The following is a 22,077-nucleotide window of genomic DNA, read 5'->3' on the forward strand; positions in this document are numbered from 1 at the left end:
AGAGAAATAAAACAGAAGTCATCAGCAACGAATGATTCAGTCCATTGAAAGAGTATTATAAAAACCTCTTTGCACTGTGAAATAAATTAATCGCAATCCATGACTCACATACACTAGCAGTATAATTTTTCAGAATGATGATGAGTTGAAAGTAAGCTTTGGAGAAAAGTTCGAACGCTGGCTACTTAGCAGTTCTATTGTTCTGCTTGCTCAAAGTACTGACACTAAGAAAACAGTCACACGTTGCATAATGATAATGAAACAGGACAGAGAATTTTTATTAGATTTTACAGGTGTGTAAAGATCTATCACACAGCTATAAAAGTCCTCCTACAAACACACAGAGTTGCAGTTTACAGGACAGCGCACAAAGGATTGCTCAAACCTGGTATGCGACAGTGCTATGGAGTGAGTACAAGAAGCAAGAGTTCAAAGAAAGCTAACTTTTGCTGCGGCTGTATGGCAGCTTGCCAGGCGCTTGGGGACTGGGTTTGTTTGGTTCATCTTTGGGCTACATGTAGAGAACCGGGCAGAACCGGGCCTCCCAGCTTGCACTTGAAGGATTAACACCTTACCTGCTCTTCACTCAAAATAAACTTCCCGGTTCCACTTTAAAACCGAGAGCTCCGTGAGACTGGGGAAATCTGACTGGGGAAATTTTTCTGGCAAGAAAAAAAAAAGTCCAACTTTAATGGCTCGTGAAGCTTGGCTTCACTGTTAAAGGGACACGAAACCTTCAGCAGTTCCCCCTTCAGACACTGATTATAGTAAAAATCATCTTGGAAGGAGAAAATGTCCTAACTGCTCGGAGGCCTGGAACGTTGCCTGCAAGCCACTGCAGCACCCTGGAAAATAGCCAGCGACCGCTTTTCACCAGGAATGCCCCAAACACTATTTACAGGGAAAACAAACTTGTATGAACGCGCTTTGCAGGATTCGGTGCTCAGCTCGCGCCAGCCGTGAGTTCTGGCGAGCGACACGGATCAGCTCCTACTGTCATAACAGAAAGCCTCTGAGAGGAAATCTCAAAAGTGCAAACTGTGGTTCTGCCCAGTTGTTTTGTCACAATGTTCATTGTGATGAGTAATGTCACTTTTAAGCCTAATTATGCAGGTGTATTTATTATCCTATACTTGGCCATATCGCTGGGGTACTTGCGTAATTTCACAGACGAGTGACACTTAAGACAGCACATTACTGTCAGCAGCCTCCATCTCATTTCATGCTAATTGCTCTCCAAAATTGTGTGATGCAGCTTTGACATGAAAACATTTTCAACAGTGCCATTAACTTAGGGGGGCACATTTCCTGAAGTAATTACAGCCAACATCCTCGGTCATTCCTAATTATTTATTACAGCCCCACCCTACCCACACTTTAGTGTTGATTACCAAAAAGACATATACTATCCACTCTCTAATTGGAAGTGTGATAAATGGCTCACTTTAAGAGAAAGCAAATATTACCTGTTGTATCTAATGACCCAAAACATTCAATTACTTAGTTTTTCTGTTGGCCAAAATACTTATCTAACCTATAACTTTATTTATTTTACAGCACAGGTGTTGCTACATGCTACTGGTGTTGGACTAGGTAACACATTTTAATGAACTGGCCACATTTTATATGCTCCTTTGTCCTAAACTGATCATTTATGCATCACAAAAAAAGTGAAGGGTCTCTTTTAACTTAAATGTCAAAGAACTCTAGTGCAAAAGAAAGCAGATCTGAATGATTCAGATGTTGCTAATCCAACCTTCCAACTAGCCACGATGCACAACACAGTAGCGCTCCAGAATTTACCATCAATTTTAATGTGTAATTTAAAATGTTTTGTCTCCATTTCCCTTCCTAGAAAAAAAAAATTTTGAGATGTTTTATCTTCCTAAGGCTATCATACTGTGCCACTGAGTAACCTAAGCATGGACTATTTACCTGCTCCTCTGAGGCATGGTGTGCCCTGGAATCATTCGTCATTCATCCTGTAACAACAGGTTTGCAAGTCATGGGAGGAGCCCATGAAAAATTGGACCGTTTTGTCATTTCCAGAACAGATGGCAGCCCTTGACTCAAGGGACAAGACTCCAGTAATGTTTGCTAACCTGAGTGATGTGGTGCTCAGCCGGTGACACATTTGATGACGTGGCAGAACAAGAGCCTCCTGCGAATATCTTTGGGTTTCTTGAGACTTTTGGAATAGACTTAGATGCAAAACTTGTGTTTTAAAGGGATCTGATTTTTCATATTTCGCAGGGAAAGTGAATCCAGCACAGGTTATGTAGTGGGAATCTAGGAGGAAAGAGTGGGTAAGCAGAGAAGTTTGCAAAACAGTGTTTGCCTCTTCTTCGGTGCTGTATGCAGAGAAGCTTTTACAGTTTTTTGTTTTACTTTCAGAGGAACATGGCTGCTCAGACCCTGTTAATCGGCTCTGGGCGCTACTAGAGCACCCTCTTCTGTTTGAAGGGCTGCAACCAGTCTCTGAGGCCCCGGCGAGCAACCCAGGACCTTTCAAACACGAACTGGGCCCTCACAGCCGGTGCCCAAACGCATGCTCCTCTACCAAATAAACAGCCATATCGATGATTAACTCGGGGGCTGCATTAACTCACGCCTGCAACACCCGAGAGCCACCACACGCTCGGGTACCGAGCGCATTCGTCACTGTGCGCGGCCCACCTCCAGCGAGCGGAGGAGCCCGCGCGGCCACCGCGCGCCGTCAGGCTAACGCTGCCCGTTGGCCGCGCTGCGCCAACACCCGCAATGTCCTATCTCCCGCAGCCTCGCGAGGCTGCTTTTAAGCAGTTTGTCTCCAGGCCCACCCAGCTCATTCTGCACCGAGGGCGCCGGACCAAAGGCCCCAGAGGTGCCCGCAGGCCTCGGCCCTGCCCGGGCAGGCCTGACGCCACGAGCGAGGCCGCCGCGGCCCGGGGCAGCGTTTCGGGCACCCGTGTCGGAGGGCCGCGGCCCTTCGCCCCGCGCAGGGGAGCCGGGGGAGGGGGAAGCCAGCCGCGGGCACACGGGCCGCAGCTCCCCGCCCTCCCCGTCGGCGGCCGGGCCCGCACCGCGGCCTGGGGCCGCCCAAGGCCTCCCCGGCGGCCTCCCACCGCCGCCGTCTCAGGAGACCAGCGAGAGGCAGCTAGAGAGACCCCGCCAGCGGTGGGCGCTCCTGGCAGCGCTTTTCCGTGGTAGACAGAGCACAGCCAGCGAGGTGCCGGGGGCGCTCTAGGCCGCTTCTCTATGGTTGGCCGCCGGAGGACGTGCGGGCTGACGTAAAGAGGAGTGGCGCTCTAGCTCTTTTTGGAGCGAGATCGGAGAGGTGTCGTGCCGCTCTAGGCGGGGGGGGCTCTATGGTCAGCCTAGGCTAGCGCGACGCGAGGAGGAGGCCGGCTCTCTATGGTCGGAGGCCGGGCGGAGCGTCGCGCGGCGGGCCGGGCGGCGCTCTAGGCCGGTGCCGGGCGCGCCGGGGCGGTTGCTAGGCGGTGCGGGGCCAGGCCGCGGCGTGTCGGCGCCGCCATGGCGGCCTCGCCGGGCGCGGCGGCGGCGGACGGGCCCTGCGTGCTGTGCTGCGGGGAGCTGGAGGTGCTGGCGCTGGGCCGCTGCGACCACCCCATCTGCTACCGGTGCTCGGTGCGGATGCGGGCGCTGTGCGGCGTGCGGTACTGCGCGGTGTGCCGCGAGGAGCTGGGCCAGGTGAGGGGCCGCCGCGCTCGCCAGGCCGCGCCGCCCCCGGGAGCCGCCGGGCAGGGCCGGGGGGAGGCCGGGGCCGGGCGGGGGCCCCCGCGGCGGCGGCGGCGGGGGCCCAGCGTGGGAGGGAGGCATGTGGGCGTCGAAACGTGGAGAAAACGGGGTGTAAAGCGCGTGTGTGTTTTCGTGAGGTCAGCACGGCTCCTTCTCTGAAGTTGGCATGAGATAACGTCAGCTCGCTCTGGCATCTTGCTGAATTTCTGACCTGATTTTTAGGACGGGGAGGGACACGTTTTGTATTGCGTCTGGGCTTGGTCGCGTCAGGATATCGTTCTGCGCTTGCCTCTTCGCTTCCTGATAGCGTGAGCCCGTATGCTTAAAAAGTAACGTCACCTTAGCTACAGTTTTTCTGACAGTTTTTTTTGTTTTCTTCACGGCCCACTGGTCCGTAGTTGCGGAGTGTCGTGGAGTTAGGAGGAGACGCTCTGCTGCTGCCTTGCATGGGCGGAGCGGGGGGTCTGGTGCAGTGTTGAACTGTTGTGAAAAACTTTCTTCCAGGATTGTTTACCAAAACAAATCTTTATATGTGAATTTGTTCTTGCAGAGCCGATGCGGAGAGAAACAAACCCCCCAAAGGAAAGAATTGGTTCTAGCATTAAATGAAATGCTGTAATAAGATGGTTTAGAAAATGAAGTAAAATAAGTGTGTGCGTGGAGGGCTCTTGTGTTCCCCCCTCCCTTGACAAAGGGAGAGCCTCCTAAACAAACCCCTTGGGCTGCTTGTCGTGTGGTTGAAATGGTTGGAGAGAGCGGCAATCTTAAGCCGCGTGCTTAAGATCCTTAGACTTTGTGGAGGCCAGAAATGTTGATGTGGTTTTTAGTGAGCTGACTGGCACATGAGGGGCCTCTGTGTTCAGAAGGATATTCTCTCAGAGCAGGTATGTCACGGATCGTCCTCTGAGCAGCTGCTGCTCTGCCCTTTCTGTCGTAGGGAGAAGCAAGCTGGGATATTGGTGTTCTTCCTTAAAACTGCTTGTCTTAGGGTCACAGATGGACTGTTAATCTCGAGAGCTTTTCAATTTTGTAATAATTGCTTTATTATGTGGGCTGAACTTCAGTTCATTAAGCCATCTTTTTCTCTCATTTATTAACTGTTTAAAACGATCCTTTTATTATAATTGCCTGAGAGGGCCTTTTTAATGTCTGTTCTTTTTTTCACTTGTCTTTAAGTGCCGCTATGATACTGTTCTGTCTGTTCACTCGTCTCCCCCAAAGGATAAAAAAAAAAAAAAAGACATTGGGGCTGTGCAAATCAAACCAAAAAATGTCCTTGAATGAACTGAACATATATGTAGGTTCCAAAACAGGGTTTGTTAATTTGAATAGTCTGTGTGGAGTTAGAAGTAGTACACCCCACTACTAAATCTTGAGAGGTGTCATATTGATTAGCGTAGACTGCACTGGTAAGTGTAATAGCCTAATGTCGAAAGGGAATAAAAATAACTACAAAGATGACTGCGTCAGAGTACCAAATGGAGGAGGCAGCAGGATATACTTGTTATGGTAATATGTGCTCTCAGTGATGCATAATTACTGCAGTTAAGTTAGGAAGGATTACTTGTTGACCTGTAAAATAACCCTGAAATATACTTAGGGCTTGGAGGGTCAGTCGATGTGCTTATTATATACATATGTGAGATTGTTCTTGTAACTGTTGTAGGAAGTTGTGTTGGTCTCCTGCAAAAAAAAAAAAAAAAAAGAAAAGAGAAAAGCTGCTTTTCAGCAATGAATTCCTCCCTTCTAGAACTCACTTCAGGCTGAAATGAAATGTCTATGAAATTTCACTGAAACTGAATTTTTTTAAATAATTGGAATTAGACATAGTTGTCATCTCTCCAGCCAACTTTGACTTTTATTCTCTTATTCTATTTTAAGACTGACGTTTCAGAGATTGGGTAATTTTTGTTTTGGTTAACTTACAATTAACTACGCTGTAAAGAAAACTTAAAAAAAAAAAAAAAAACCCACAAAAGACTTATTCCAAGCTATTTCACCTTAACAGAGGTAGAGGAGCAGTTATTTTGTGATTTAACAAGATTAAACTACATGTGTATTATATAATTAAATGCTTTTGTTAAGGTTGTAAGTATTTCTAGATTTACAATGTTCACTGCAACAACTGAAAGACAATTACTGTATTTTGTATTTTTGTACACCTTTGTGAGCTGGCACAAGTAAGTCCAGCTGTTTCATAAATGCTGCTGCTGCTACCCCAGCATTTCCCAAATTGGTACTATATGTTGAAGTGGAATGGTGGCAGGCAGCTTCTAAAGAAAGACTTAATGTAATAAATTGCTGCAGTATGATACACAAGCTGTTTGGAGGTCGTTAGGAGCAATTGCAAACAACCAGGTTGTCTGAGAAGGAATACGTGGTACAAATAACTTTGGAAGTGATGTAGTGTTTTGTTTCTCTCTTTCCTTGTTAGAGAAGGAAAAAGGAAACTGCTCTTTCCCAATCAGACTCTGAGTAATGTCAGTTTGTACTTTCCGAGTGTGAATTTCTGTGATCTGCTACTGAGAAACAGGAGGAAGCTGAGTGCAGGGCTCTGGACAGACATTTGCTGTGCGAGGGCCTGAATTGGTTGAAGATACTTACCCCCAGCACAGTTATGGTGGCAAAACATGTCATAAGAGTTCCCTCATCCAAAGGGCTAGTCCAAAATCCAAAAACCAGGACAGTCCAATCCACCTTCATCTGACTCGCTTGCTAGAAGCTGATTAAGGGAGGAGCAGTCACAGTTGCTTTGCTGACAGTTGTGGTGACAGTAGCTGGTAGCTGGTGGGCAGTGACAAGCAGCTGGGGCTGGCACAGAGCTCTGGAAATGCTATCCAAGCCCTCGGCTAGGAAGAGTTCCCTAACAAATGAAGTTTGTGCCGAGGAGTTTGACTGTAATCCCGAAGACTCTACGGCTCACATGCGCTCTCTCTGATCCTTGTGTTGTCTGCAGGTTGTCTTTGGAAGAAAGCTTACATCTTTCTCGACAATAGCACTTAACCAGCTGCAGCATGAGAAGAAATACAACATCTATTTTACTGATGGAAATGTTTATGCACTGTACAGGTAAATATTGGAATCCTTTCTGTAGCGTATCCCTAAAACACCACATTCTTATCCATGTTATGTAACAGGAAACGCGTGCCTTAAGAGAACAGTGTGGTTTTGTTTTATGGAAATAGAGTGACTGTTTGTGCTGTGTACCTTAGTCACTCTGCAGTACAGGTGGCTTTGGTAAAAGGAGAGGCTGGAGCAGCGTGGTTCATGTGAACTCTCGGGCCCAAGGTCAGCGAAGGGAGCAACTCAAGACTGGAGTTTTAGATTTTCAGATGCATAATATAGAAGTGTTGCTCTAAGCTTCTTTACCAAGAGCAAACTTGCTGAAAGGCTTTTCATTTGTTGCATGACTGTTGTGTAAATTAGAAAGGACAGTATTACTATCATAATTGTGTTTTTTGCTGTGTTGCATAAGGGCTAATCAAAAACAATTGTATCATACATTGCATGAAAAGAAGAGCAGCCCCTTCTTCCTGCAAAAATCTTGATTCTAAATGGGTGAAGTAAAAAAAACAGTACAGAGTAAAAATAAAAATCAGCATCATGTTCTTCAAATATTTTTTTCATAACATCTTTTAACTGGAAGGATTTAAATTTAAATAAAATCAGTTAAATGGAAAGAGAGTGAAAATAAGAGGCAAAACAACGTAGGCAGTGGTGCCTTTTTCTTAGAGACTTGTGCAGTATGGCCAGCCTGATTCGTGCTAAGACTGTAGCTTTGCTGATATAGTTTTGTATAACTTCATGTTTATGGAACTGGGCAGTAGGTTTAGTGAGCAGGATCAGCTCAAAGCATATTCTGATTAATTATAAACCAGCTCTGAGGGTTGCTTTTGATGTTTCTGGAGAGTTGCTGAGATTTCAGTTCCATGGGTAGCAATCAAGAGCGAGTTAGTGGGGTCTCCCACTGAGACCAGTTCTCGGTCTTCAGCTGTTGTTGGGAATCGTGGTACTTATTTTAGGCTCCTTTTCTCTTATAATTCTTTGTGTCCTCCTTGCTTCCTGTCATATTCTTCAGTTACAGACAGCTGAAAGCATAATTGGATGTGAATGTTGCATGAATTGGCTGAGTCTTCAATAAGCTGGAGATCTGTTGCATGGACATATTACAGGCCACTCACAAGCTTTGTACTGGTAGCGTATTACTTGCACAGTAGCTATTCAGCTTTTGTCTTACAGTTCAAGCCTCTATGTAATATGGTTCTGTTCTGTTCCTGACAAGTGACAAGGTAGCTTTAGAATAAAAAGGACTCTAACCTCATTACAGATTGCTGGAGGAGCTATAAAATTGCAGTGTTCTGCCACTGATGGAACCTTTGCTTTTTGGTAAAGGTATAAGATTGCTGAGAGGGAATAGGATAACTGTAATAAACCTTTCTTTGTCCCTTAGGAAACTGCTGCAGCATGAATGCTCTTTATGTCCAGATGCGAGGCCGTTCAATACTTTTGCAGATCTGGAACAGCATATGAGAAAGCAGCATGAACTCTTCTGTTGCAAACTCTGTGTTAAACACTTAAAGGTGAGCTAGCTCAGTGTTTTTAAGGTATGGGAAGGAAGGGTGCTTCCTTACATGAGCTCAAAGAGTATTCGGGGAGGTGGGAGGACGAGGGTGGCTGAAGAGCACCAATTTATTTTTTAAGTTTCCTCTGTCTGCCTGCAGTGAGACCAGTTGCTTCATTTCAACTCTTTCTCCTTCATAAACTGATTAATGAAGGAGGTCTAAAGATTCTAAATGGATTATGCTTTAAATTTAAACCCAACCAGATTAATAAGCTTTTGAGGTTAGCTCCATCCCACAATGTATACAAGTACCAAAGACCCAACCTTCTGATAGGAAGTTGATCCTGACTTGTAGGCAGGCTTTGTTATAACTGTAACAATAGAGATTTGATGTGTATAAGACTTGCACCTGTAGCAACTTTACAAAATAAAACTGCAATTGAGAAAATATTTCGTGCCAGTTCGGAAAACGGAGCGCGTCACGGAACGTTAGTTTCCTTTCTGAGATCAGAATCAACTTAGCATTTACAGTCAGATCATGCACAGGATGAGAGTTCATCTTGCTGGCTTAATGAAATATAATTGTATTTCGTTATCTTATTTATTTGTTCAGGGCAAAATTCCTATATCTTGTTATAATCAAAATGTTGATTTGCTAGGAAGATGAAACCTGCTGTTCTCAGTGGTTGAGGTCCGCTGTGCTTGATGTACCCAAGTAGAACATGGCCAGTGGTAGTTTTAGAACATTTCTTACCGCCCGCTAAAGATGAAAACAGTTGCTGGAAAGCTGAGTTGTCTCCGTCTGGAAAGGTGCTGTGTCTTGAGCCGTTAAACTATTCATCTTCCTGTCACCATCGTCTCCCTTTCCCACCCCCCAAAATTTCACTTAGAATGGCTGCTATGTTAGTCAAAAAGGCGATGCTTTTTTACACTCTGGACGTCTGGATTCCATCTTTCCCTAGAGCCAGAGTGCTTTTTTGCATTTCTGAATTGCATGTCAGCCAAAACCAGTAGCTACTGTTAAATCAATGCATATGACCGCTAACCTGCGTCCAACTGTTGTCAGCATTGCTTATTATGATAGGAGGGAGTTTAATGCACAAACGAGTATTTTTAGTACTCATTACACATGGTTGTGTATGTGTGTTTGTTTTCTCTGAAGCTGATTAAGTATCAAACTAGAGAGATGCGTTTATCCTGTGGTGTCGTGGTTGGCTTATGTCAATTGAATTGTAGGTTATTGCCAGAAGGGGCAGGATCCAAAAGTGATTAGAGCATTCATCTGAATGAAGACTAATATTTTTCCTTCTTTTTGCAGGGTTAACTCTCAGTGAACTGATTTGACTCTCTTTCCCATGGTCGCGCAATCACTAGAGCTAATTCAAGGGAAGTAGGCAGGGAAGGGCAAAACTGCTTCTTTTGGTTGCAGTGTGCTTTTGGCTCTGGTTAAGAACTGTTTCTACGGTCAGCAGGAAGCTAGTTTATCATAGTCGCTTTGAGGGAAGGCACAAACAATAGTAGAATTTGTTGCGTTTTAATTTCAGAATACTGCAGAGGCATTTTTATTTTGGAGAAATGATGTCATATTGCTAGCGATTCCTGAAGAGAAGTTCTTAAACATACCAAAGTTTCAGGCAGTCAACCATCGCTAAGCCAAACTAACCTTTTCCCAGAATAAGTTAACGTTCTTTGTCTAAGCAAGAAATAAAGGATATCTGTTCTCGAGAACGTGTTGATCTTTTTGGCGTCTTCAGAACCCTTTCTACCAAAATAGCCTGTATGTAGGGGCAGAGTATTGGCTCATAATGCAGAATTTGTTCACTAAACCGTATCGATTATATGTAGCTATATGGGGTAGTTGCTATTGGAGGAATGCAAAACAGCTTACCTCTATTTTGCATTTTTTTTCAAGTTCAAGTATGCAAATACTGTATGTTCATAAACACATATTTAGGCTTTTTTCCACCAGAGATTGTAATTTAAACTTTGTTACGTTATGTTACAAAAAAAAAATCTCATGAAGAGAAAAAGTGAATTTGTTTCTTTCCAATGTTTAAACTGAGTGAACTGCAAGTTGGATTTAATTTGGATGGATTGCTTGAATTTTGGCTCCTATTCACTGAAGTTTTTGGGTGTCAGTTGTGAAATTGCACCTTTCTGAGGCTGGTCAAAGCAAATCTTCCACTCTTACAAATGAAAAAGTTGTGCAGAATCTGGCTTATTCCATGAAGTATTCTATTCACATGAAGTAATACATATATATATTTCTTAAGATTTTTACGTATGAACGGAAATGGTATTCTCGTAAGGACCTTGCCCGCCATCGAATCCATGGAGATCCAGATGACACCTCTCATCGTGGGCATCCCCTCTGTAAATTTTGTGACGAGCGTTATTTGGATAATGATGAGTTACTGAAACACCTAAGACGAGATCATTATTTTTGTCATTTCTGTGACTCTGATGGTGCTCAGGAATACTACAGGTTTGTGAAAGTGGCTTATTTCTCTTTCTGTAGCTTAACTTTTAAAGGAAAACTGTTTGCATCTGCTTTCAGTTTTGTGGAAAGTAATGCTTGAAGACAGAGGGCCTGAACGTGAACAGATTGGCTGTAGTTTATACTTTTTTTTTATACTGAACAGGACTAAGAATTCTGAAATGCCATCTATCTTTGTTTGATCTGTTGTTCCTTAAACTAGTGGCAGCACTAGTCACTTCCTGTCTAGTTCTTATTTTAGTTTTCTTCATTGGCTGTGTGGTATGTTAACTCTAGTAGTCCAAAGTTTTTGTGCAAAGGAGATGGGGAAGAACCTTTCCTTTGAGACACATATTTTATGTACTGCTGGATGTGATAATTATCATCTGGTAGGTTTAGTTTAGCTTCTGGGGTCATGCATTAAGGTATATGTCTACACTGCACAGAAGTGGTTTCGGTTGGAGGACTCCTGCAGCTAAAGGAAGAACCAGCAGATAGGCTTGCCTTCACTCCATCTTGCAAAGAATAACTGTACATCATTAGTAAAATGTATTGGGAGAGTTGCAACTCAGCCTCTTTTCTCTCTACAGTGATTATGAATACCTTCGTGAACACTTCCGCGAAAAGCACTTCCTTTGCGAAGAGGGACGGTGCAGTACGGAACAGTTTACCCATGCTTTCCGCACAGAAATAGATTATAAAGCGCACAAAACAGCCTATCACAGTAAGAACAGGGCAGAGGCTAGGCAGAACCGGCAAATAGACCTTCAATTTAACTATGCTCCTAGGCATCAGAGGAGGAATGAGGGTAAGTGGGGTTGTGGGCAATGAGATTAACAAAAATGTACTCATAGGAAAATTGGTGCGAATGATCTTAATGGCTGACTTTCTGTTCCCGTTTGCCATTACCTGAATTACTTAGATTACAGGTAATATAAAGTAGGGATGAACGTGGAGCATGAGACCAGAGTAGCATATCCACTTAGGAGCGCAGAGATTGACATACATGCAAACTTTTATTTTATGTAGAACTCTGTATAGAGGTGTCTGCACATAAAAATGAAAGTACTCAAAACTCGCATCACAGGTTACCATGTGTGGAATCCATCTACTGCAGAAAATGTTTTAACGTATCAGTCCTGAAGGTTATATAGAGTACATAATCATTACAGGTGAAAGAAATCAAAATAGATTTGTTTGTACTAGTTTATTTTTGCTTTTTCTTGGCATAGCGTGATGCCGAGATTAGAGAAATAACTTTTAAGACTGATCAACCATCCCTCCTGTTCAGGTGTTATAGGTGGAGAGGACTATGAAGAAGTGGACAGGTATAACAGGCAAGGGAGGTCAGGCAGACTCGGAGGCCGAGGAAGTCAGCAAAACAGAAGAGGCAGCTGGAGATACAAGAGGTGAGTAGCACAAATCTTGTAGATTTGTATTGCTGCTTAGTGCTATTTCTTAATTACCACTTAAGGCTATGTTAGTGGGCCAGTAGGAGAGAAGTGAATGCAAAACCTGGAAGCTTCTGTAGTAGATCTTTAGCTGAGGTCAGAATTAGCTTTCAGTCTAAGCCTGCATGCTGATTACTTGGTCAAAGTGAAATCTATTTTGTATGAAGTTTCAGCTCTCTGGACTTGCCAAAGGAAATGAGCAATGTAATCTTCAACAAGTGGGTTAACTAAGCTCAGAGTACTAAATTAATTTTCAGCAACTGTTTTTTGTGCGAACTTTTCTAAATAGGATTTTCTGAAGTAAGTGACAAGCCTTTGCAGGTTTAATGGACTTTTTGGTCTGGGTAATCATGACATTCTTATTCTAAGGACCATACTTTTCATTGAACTAACAGATCTCTGTGTGGCCAGACTGAGTGCTTTGGAAAAAGAAGAGGGTTAAGTATTGATATGAAATTTTGCATTTATATGTCTTTTCATCCACACAAGACCTGAGTGCTTTATACATACTGCACATCTATTTTTCTTCTTTTCTTGCTGGACAGTCAGCTGGTTCATTACTGGTAATTCACTGGGGAAAAATTCCATCTCCAAGCACCTTATATGTCAGTGTCGCATGTGAATTGTGCATGTGTTGAGAGTTCATGACAACTCATGTTTCAAAGAGTTACTTCGACCTACAGATAAGATTTTCATACATTTGAAAATGAATGGGAGAGACAAGTGTCCTCATGCATCCTTGCTACTGTCTCTCCCAGTTCACCCGGGTCTCTTCTGTACTGAATTGTTATCACCACATGTAGAACTTGCAAATCCAGGGGTTGAATGTTGCCTGTCTCACCAGACCGCGCTGGGGGTGTATTGGAGTAGCGGGTTTGTTTCAGCCTTCTCAGCAGGTGGCAGCACAAGGCCAGGGAGTGCCATCGGGATGTGACTCTGGAGAGGTGAGAGCTGGAGTGAGACAAAGGTGCTTAGTAATCCTTACTGTTTGACCAAGAAAATCTATACTGTCCTGTAGGGAAGAAGAAGACAGAGACATTGCAGCAGCAGTCAGGGCATCTGTTGCAGCTAAACGGCAAGAAGAGAAAAAACGGGTAGAAGATAAAGATGACAGCAGCAGCCGAGGTAAAAAGGAGGACCTGAGGGATTCGGAAGTACCCAGCTCCAAACGTGTGCCAAAGTCTTCAAATGAAGCTACAGGTTAGTGTTGAACATACTCTGCAGCTGCAAGGAGGCACGACTGGTCTGGAGATCAGCCTGGCAAAGGTGTGACTTGCCATGCAGTGTTTTCAGAAGCTAGTGGATATGGAGAGAGCTGTGGAGAATCTTAATGCAGCAATACTCATCTGCACTGAAACGTGTCAGAGTGCACTAAGATTCATGCAGCTGGTTATTCTGAAAATGGAACCGGGTAGAAACGTTAAATGCAGTCTTAAATGCTATTTCCTACTGTAGCATGCAAGAGCTGATTTGTTGTGATGCTTGCTTGAGCTAAATGTACCCTTTGTTGGGAAGAAGTTATTCCCAGTAAAAGCCTGTAACTGATGGAAGCAAGATTTGAATTGTTTCAACTTGGGTCCAGTTTGGGGACAAACATGTTTAATGCAGCGGTCTGATATGGCTGCTCCAAACCTCTTTTCTACTGTTTACTGTTCCAACAGCAGATTCCTAGTTAAAGGTTATATACTTTAATTTTGAACTGAAGCGGCTGAGAGCTCTAGTTGGTTTATGGGTACAGCTTGACTGGGGATGACTGGCAAGGTGATCTCCCCCAGCTTCGTACCCTGCTTTTGCTGCGTTCATGTCTAAACTATTTTCAATCTGTCCCTGAACTGCTGCTGCCTGCCACGCTGCGTTTTAAGGCAAATCCAAATTGGGGGTGCTTCGTATTTAAATGCTGCACTGTAAACTGACTGTCCAAGAGCTTATTGCTGAGCAGCTTGGGCATCTGTACAGCAGAGATGTAATGGACAGCTCAGAGGAGTAACTTCCCAAGTGAAGCTATTTTCATTTCTCGGTCCGAGCACTGGGGCTCAAATGAGCATCCTAAACCAGCACAGACAACTGAGTGCTAACCTCTGGTAGAGGCGTGGAGCAGACAGCTGGGGGCAGTAACATCTTAGTCTCTTGAAGGTTCGCTCAGAATGCACTTATCAGCCAATGTTTTGCTCATGTTAAGTATCATGAATTTGCTACATGCTAAAGCTAATGCACAATGACGTAGTGGTGAATGCAGTGAATTGAAGGAAATGGTGACACATGGATTTAAATTGTCCTTTTGGAATGTCGCAGTTAATGACATCATCAGCGGCTGAAAATAGGACCTGATAATGCTGATGTGATGTTCATTGATAGCTTTTATTCTGAAATGAATGGATTTTGGTTGAAAACATATCTTTGGTCTTTTTGTTAATACTCCAAAAGAAGCAGCTGCTAATGGTGCTTTACGCCAAGATGACTTTCCAGCGATTGGTTCAGCAGCGGGACCTCTACAAAGGTAAGTTTGTGCAAGGCTGCAGCAATGAGAAAAATGATTTAGAGGCTTATTCCAGGTCTGTGTTTTTTGCAGAAAATAATTTTACACATCACTTAGGCTGCAAATGCTTCCTTCCCCTCCCTCTTTTTCCCTCGAACTCTTGCTCTGCTAGTCACCCGCATGACAAAGCATAGGCTGTTGCTTCAATATGTGCCTTGATCTTTGAGTAGTTTCAGTGAAATTCTCCACATCCTTCATTCTGGTAATTTTAACTTCATAGTTTATCTTGATGGAGCCATATATTTTGGGTTGTAAAACGCATCATCTCCTTAAATCGGAGATTATTAGGATAGAGTCTGTGCAAGGCAGGGTGGCTAGACTGCCCCCCTGAAGCCTGCGTACAGCTTGCTGGTCAAAGTGAGGTGTACAAAAATAGTACTGATAACGCAGGAAGGCTAATGTGACTTCTTTGAGGAAACGCATTTCAGACACAACTGATAAGCCTGAGTGCATTTTCATTCTGTTAACAGTTATGGTAGTTGTGCTATCCTGAGTGATAGTTGGAGGAAGACTGCAGTCAGGTGTTAAGCTTGTTCTGCTTGTTGGAGTTGCACTGCCTCTACAGCACCACTGTAACTCGGTGTACTTTTCCTTTCTCACAGTTCTGCCCAGCTAGCGGCAGTTAAGCTTAAAGAAGAAGATTTCCCAAGCTTGTCATCTTCTGCAGCACCCACCATCTCTTCTGGAATGTCTTTGACATATACAGCTACTGCAAAGAAAACAGCTTTTCAAGAGGAGGATTTTCCAGCTCTGGTGTCCAAAATGAGGCCTAACAACAAAACAGTAACTAACATCACGTCTGCGTGGAACAATGGTTCCAGTAAAAGTGTGGTCAAAGCCATTAGTAGCCCCAGTGCAAACCAGATAACCAAAAAGCCACCCTCCTTAAATAGCAGTAAAGGAAGCAAGAAGAGCAATAAACTCTCTCTGTCAGATGATGAAGACAGTGGCAGTGGCTTGACAACGCAGGAGATCAGAAACACACCGACGATGTTTGATGTATCATCCTTGCTGGCAGCTTCTACCTCACAAACTTTTACAAAAGCGAGCAAGAAAAAAAAGATGGGGGTTGAAAAGCAGAGACCATCCTCCCCGCACCTCTTACAGGATACGCCCTTTCCCAGGTCATCTGCTGAAAAGTTGCCAGAAGCAGAGCAGACATCAAATGCCTCCTCTGCTCTTCATGCCCCTGACAGATCCGCAACTGTCATGAATGGTCATTCGGAAAAAACATTATCAACCTGTAGTACACCCAAAGAGCCCCCTGGCCTTAAAAAGCCCACAGTGACTAACCAATGCCCTTTACCTCAGGAAGACTTCCCAGCTCTTGGGAGCTCAGGATCAGCTAGAATGCCACCGCCACCAGGTAAGCGCTACAGGGCAGTCAGCCCTGTTTGGTTGTAGCTCAGAGAAATGCAGCATGTGGCACATGGAAGAGAAGGACAGTCTGCTCCTTCTGGCTCCCACGTGAAGAGCAGTTCTGGCACATGGTTAGCGTTTGAAGTAAAAAAGGCAGCCTGGGCAACTTCGACTCTCCTGAACGTCCGCTGTAAAACACTGTTGAAGTGGTGGCAGTGTTAGGACACCTTTGCTCCGTGCAGCCACAGGTGTCCGCTCTCGCAGGGTGGCTCAAGGATGAGCAGCCAGTCACGCGTACATTACTCATCAGAAAAGCAGCGTTTTCATGTTTTAAGGTCGAGCTTGGAAGCTCCTGTGGGCACTCTCTGTAGCTGAGACCAGTACCTGCTGGCACCACTGCATTGTCAGTTGGCTTGCTTGGTCCCTTTTGTTCTGTGTTTGCAAAGATGTAACGCCCATGCTTTTAGCGGTACCACAATCTTGTAAAACTGGAGTAACATAGCAACAAATGCAACCTAGAGTGTTTTTTAGCGAAAGTAGCCTCACATCAGGAGATGCTTGCACAGCTATTTTGTTCTGTGGTGCTCTGCAGATACTGCTAGGTGGACTCTGCTATAACATATGTGACGTTTAGTGCTGCTGCAACTTCTGGAGTGATTTTCAGTTCATTTCAGTAATGTAAAAATATCTTTCGTCATGAGTTTTAGTGTTTTCTAAATTATTTTCCTAAAGCTCTCTGGTAGAGTAACATCAGCTCTATGAAGTATTTCTTAACTTGACTGTTAAAGCAACGGATCTCTCTACCTCTTAACATTTTAGGTTTCTTCAAACACGGTGATATATGTTGCTGACTCTTACTCCTTGGTGCTTCTGGAGAGTACATCAGACCATCGATGCCAATTTTAGATGGTAGTATATGGGTGCCACAGATACATGCTATAACTTCCTGCCCGTTCTCTGCTTTCATTTAGGCTTTAACACTGTGGTGCTATTAAAGAGTCCTCCTCCCCCTCCAGGACTGTCGGTGCCTGTTAGCAAACCCCCTCCAGGTTTTGCTGTTATTCCATCCACCAATATCTCTGAATCTGTCACTACATCTTTGAAAGAGTAAGTAAAGGTGCTTTGAATTAATGTTACTTTACACACATTGCATCTCAGTTCTGTCATATAGGCTTCAGATGAAGCACGAAATACTCGGAAGGGATTATTCTAAACAGGTATTGTGGCAGAGGCCAGCCACATAATAAAATAAAGAGCAAACTGAGAATCCTGTTGTAGAGTCCTGTAGCCACTGCGGGCTGGGTTCAGGAGAGTTGTGTGAGAGTAGGCACAAGTGTGCGTTTGGATGAAAGCCTGAGGAAACAAAATGTGCACTTTGGCAGTTGAGATTTATCTCTTCTAGATTTGTTTGGAAATCTGCAGCTTGAACATATTTCTTAACCTTGCCATTGATTCTGTCTGAGTCCCGGAAGCAAGGTGCTGAAACATGCTTTTCTTGGTAACCTCTAAATGCTTTCATTGCTCTGATCTTCCAGAAGTTGGTGTCTTTTACTGGCTTTCTTCTGGGCTGGGAAGATGAGCTTATGGGAAAAGGGGAAGGGAAAATTTGTAGAAGTTTAATACAGAAGTCTGTATTAATCTGTTCTGCTTTATTCCTAGTGTGGACCTGGTCTTTTTTGCTCGTGTCTCTATAGTAAACTTGGCTTACAAAATGGCTAGTCAAGACTGTTAAGCTTGCATTTTGAATATCTGGAATCAGATGCACTAGTCCTGTGGGATGCATTTCAACATGCCATCAAGAGAGCTATATGCTGCTAACAGTAATTGCATGTCAAGTTGGGTGGAGGAGGGGAGTGTATCCTATAGAAAAGAATCAGCATATAACATACAGGCATTCTGTAGCATCTTTCTGTAACTGTCAAATTCACTTTTTTTTTTTTTCTTCCCCCCCCTCCCCAAATGCAGACCAAAATCCTGTCATGGGTCATATTTGATACCCGAAAACTTTCAGCAAAGGAACATTCAGCTAATACAATCTATTAAAGAATTTCTTCAAAGTGATGAGTCTAAGTTCAATAAATTTAAAACTCATTCTGGGCAATTCAGACAGGTGAGTAGGCAAGAACCTTAGGATTCTTGAAATCTCTCTTGAATCTGTTCAGTTCATGTAGTGCATCTGTAACGGTTTGCTATCAGTAGGTGGACTAGATGGGAGATTTTTTTATTTTCCGTGCCAGTGCAGCTCTTCTCTAGTGCTGAGGTAGCAAAGAAGCAGTGAGAATGATGTGATCTGGAAGAAAGGAGTTGAATCCTTTTATAGACCAGTGAAATCATTGTTGTGTTCTCTCATTTCTAATCGTTCTAATCCTCTTTTTACTGAAGGGTCTGATTTCTGCAGCGCAGTATTACAAAAGCTGCCGAGACCTGCTTGGGGATAACTTCAAGAAAATCTTTAATGAGTTGTTGGTGTTGTTGCCAGACACCGTTAAGCAACAAGAACTGCTTTCTGCTCACAATGATTTCAGAATCAAGGAAAAGCAAAGCTCAAACAAACCCAAAAAGAACAAAAAGAACGTTTGGCAAACAGACTCCAGCTCTGACCTCGACTGCTGCATCTGCCCAACATGTAAGCAAGTGCTAACTCAGCAGGACGTTGTCACCCATAAAGCTTTGCATATTGAGGATGAGGAATTCCCTTCGTTACAGGCAATCAGCAGAATCATCAGTTAGCTTTCCTGAAGACCAATAAAACAGTCTCAACCTATGAATATGCACTTTTTGGAATGAGGTTTGGCAGTGTAGTGTGGCTGAGAGCCAGTGCCAGTTGAGTAGTAATACACAGGTAACTGTTAGAGCCCTCCCAGTGCTGTTCGTAAATATTGTGCAAAGGGATCACTGGACTGCGCTGTAGCTAATTAACATCCAAAGTCTGAGCTTCTGAAATGCCTGAGTAGAATTAGGCTGAAACTGCAGGGTGGGCAGGCAGGGGGCCACCTTTCCCCTGTAACATGCAATAGCTGAGAAAATACTTTCTGATCTGAAGACCGATGGGGACACAATAGGAGGGGAATAAGCATATAGTTTTGTTTCTTCTTTCTTTTTGGGGGGGGTTGGGGGGAGATTTTGAGTCATTGGAACAAACGGAAGCAAAAGTGGCTTCCTTCGTATTCTGATTTTGTGCTTATTTTGTTTTTTTGTTTTTTTTTTTTTTTTCCTTTGCTTGTTTGTGACCATGAAGATCAAGGTAGTCAGGGGTGCAAAGGTGTAGAAAAGGAAAAGATGCTACTCACTGGTGAATAAGACCATTGCAATTTTGTGTCTGTAAACATTGGGCTGCTCATATGGCAAAGAATAGTCCTGTCTGAAACCTGAATTAATTATACTACTTGAAGAATTGGACTGATCTGTGTGATTAGTTGAACGTGAGATTTGAAGTTGCCTCTGACCTTTTACGTAATCATGTTCTTTAAAGAAACTTATTTTGTAGCACTGCATGTAGAATAATAATGTTAATGCTTTACTTTCTGTAAAGCGCACTTCATTCACGGTAATTTTATTTAATGACTGCCATGTTTCTAATTTCTTGGATGTATTAACGGTGGTAGCTCAAAACAACAGCATATTGGGACATTAAATGCTGCTGATCACTGACCATGTTTATATGCAGTGCCTTTAAGTGCATTTATCTGTTTACAGTGGTCTGCACTAACAAGGATAACTTGCTCAGACTGTAAGGAGTGTTTACATCCTTGGTGATAACAGTCTTACGTTGCTTGGCATCTATAAATTCCACCTCTAAGAGATGAGAGGGGAATCGGTTAAATTGTTTGAAGTAACTCCTCCAGCAGCAGCGATGACTGATGGAGTGACAAGACTCCTCCCTGTGGTGCACTTCCAGAGCTGTAACGCCGTGTCTGAGTCTCACCCATCCTGGCAGACCAGATTTAGCTATTTTTTCACATGTAGGAGTAAATGAAATTAATTTATGTAATTTTTTAATGACAAAACACTGCTTTTACAGAAGCATCATTTCTATGAAACTGAGCTCAAACTATTACTGAGGAGCTAGTCCTGGCTACACAGAGTTTTTCTCGCCTTATACTTCTTAGTTTGCTTGCTCTCAGGCTGCAAAGTGCTTTTGGTTTCTTTTCCAAATACTTCCGACTGTTTTGAATACCTGAATGTCTAGGCATCACAGGGGCCAGGCTACATGGCCTGAAATGAAGGGAGGGGGGATTATTTGGCTGCATGGCTGTTTATAAAATGCATGAAAACATGGCAAGTAGTGATGCTTCCGTATTGCTGTTCCTGCTTTGAGTCAGGTTCCTCTGGACAGAGCTGGGTTTCATGCCCATCGCGCTACCCCAGCCGACCCCGCTGACTACAGTGGTGCTTCTGCGCTCAAGTTTTGATGCCAGCTGCCCATAAGGCATCTAGTGAGCGAGTGCTCCACAAGGTAAACAGTTTCCCCTGTCTCTTCCTTCTGGTTTGTAAAGCTCAGAGGAAACGAAACACATGTTCTCTGAAGGAGCATCTTATGTCTTCCCTTTACTTTCAGTTAATTTCTTCTGTATTATCAGACACAGCGTTAGTTCCTGCCTAGTGGGTTGAGAACTGGAAGTGCTGCTTTAGGTTTCCTGGAGGCGATCGTTCTCTTTGGCCTGATGATGCAGTTTCTTTGTTCCCTGTGCTCACCTGGTTAAATAAAATATTACCAAATTTTTTCAGGCCGCTTCTATTCATTTTTAACTCTTTATTGAAAATAAGTTGCAGTTGGTACACAGACACTAAAGATACATAATCACAGATTGTTCTCTCAAAAGATATTTTTATATATATACAAAAGCTGTAAACATTTTAAACTTATTTCCATACACAGTCCACTTTATACTACAATGCACATAAGATTAGTGACAACTGCAACTCTTTGAAGCGGTCCGCCTATACAGAGGTATCTGCAAAAAAAACTTAAATTTGCAAACCACATTTGGTATCAGTTTGATATTAAAACTCTTAAAGAATCTGAGGTTTAAATGCATATTGCAACTAAATACAGGCAGCTGAACTTGGGTTTCAAGTTGATAGAGTGAAGGCTGTTTTTAAGCCTCAATGGGTGGGGGAGGGTTTTCTGACACACACAGCTTCAAAAATGCTATCTAGAAAAGTACTGTGAATAAAACAGCATGGAACTAGACTATCTGCTCTTCCCCAGCACGCTTCAGGGCTGGAAGGGCGTTTGCAAATATATACAGTAGTTTTTATATAGAGCGAAATACTGATTCCACAAAAGTAATGATGTGATTCACTAATGAAGAGACGAATGACCACAGTTAGTTTCGCTTTGTTCAAATGCAGCGGGGTAGAACTAAGAATGAGCCAGCAATGCAAAGTTTGGGGGGACAGAGACAGGTAGGAACTACCCGCAGTAAAAAAATTGATGGGGAAGAACTAAAAAAGTAAAGTAATGTTTCTCACTTCTCTTAGAACATGAGCTAATTTTTAACGCTGCTATGTAGCTATCTGCACTTTGCTTGATGGGAAACTCATCTTTTTACGTGGCATCGAGGCGAAAACAAGCAAAATCCAACAGATGTCATGTCTATGACATCACTTAAGAGCCGGGGAGGGGGGGAGGTCCTGCTCAAAACTCATGAGATTGAGAGGCATATAGTTAAGGGGGTATATTTTCTAAGTATCAGTTAAGCAAAACCTCCACCTTGCTAGGAATAACTTAAAAGGTTGGAAACAATTTCCAATCAACAGCTCTTCCTTCACATCTTCTTTTGTTAATATGCTTAAAATACAGTAAAGTTTATACAAAAATCATAATGTGGTTAACTTCAGTGCTGAGAAATATCTGTTGTCACAACGAAGTGTCCTGGAGCAAGATGGTCGTGTAGAATGAATCTCAGGACAGGTATGGTATTCTTGTTTTAATTCTATTCTTTACACCCAA

The 22,077-nt window shown here is 43.4% G+C and overlaps 1 protein-coding gene across 3 annotated transcripts; it reads left to right on the forward strand.

Annotated features, from left to right (window-relative positions):
• The first annotated feature begins 3,448 nt into the window (after positions 1 to 3,448).
• Positions 3,449 to 20,844, forward strand: ZNF598 (zinc finger protein 598, E3 ubiquitin ligase). 3 transcript variants are annotated; one of them, XM_068907771.1, is made up of 12 exons: positions 3,449 to 3,690; positions 6,695 to 6,807; positions 8,189 to 8,318; positions 10,573 to 10,784; positions 11,366 to 11,583; positions 12,067 to 12,184; positions 13,245 to 13,426; positions 14,651 to 14,723; positions 15,365 to 16,128; positions 17,093 to 17,228; positions 18,087 to 18,231; positions 18,504 to 20,844. In XM_068907771.1, exons 1-12 carry the CDS (start codon positions 3,514 to 3,516, stop codon positions 18,849 to 18,851), a joined length of 2,616 nt encoding a protein of 871 aa, XP_068763872.1. In that variant the 5' UTR covers positions 3,449 to 3,513; the 3' UTR covers positions 18,852 to 20,844. The 3 variants fall into 3 exon arrangements, with proteins under 3 accessions (XP_068763872.1, XP_068763873.1, XP_068763874.1); XM_068907772.1 differs by having other exon boundaries at positions 14,654 to 14,723; XM_068907773.1 differs by lacking the exons at positions 18,087 to 18,231; positions 18,504 to 20,844 and adding an exon at positions 17,524 to 17,687.
• The last annotated feature ends 1,233 nt before the right edge of the window (positions 20,845 to 22,077 follow it).

Source organism: Struthio camelus, chromosome 15, assembly GCF_040807025.1.
Source record: "Struthio camelus isolate bStrCam1 chromosome 15, bStrCam1.hap1, whole genome shotgun sequence".
NCBI classification, from domain to species: Eukaryota; Metazoa; Chordata; class Aves; order Struthioniformes; family Struthionidae; genus Struthio; species Struthio camelus.

Coding starts and splice junctions, on each gene's coding strand:
- ZNF598 (XM_068907771.1), top strand. CDS start 3,514: ATGGCGGCCTCGCCGGGCGCGGCGGCGGCGGACGGGCCCTGCGTGCTG. Junction 8,319..10,572: donor TCTGTGTTAAACACTTAAAG/GTGAGCTAGCTC, acceptor ATATTTCTTAAG/ATTTTTACGTATGAACGGAA. Junction 10,785..11,365: donor GGTGCTCAGGAATACTACAG/GTTTGTGAAAGT, acceptor TTCTCTCTACAG/TGATTATGAATACCTTCGTG.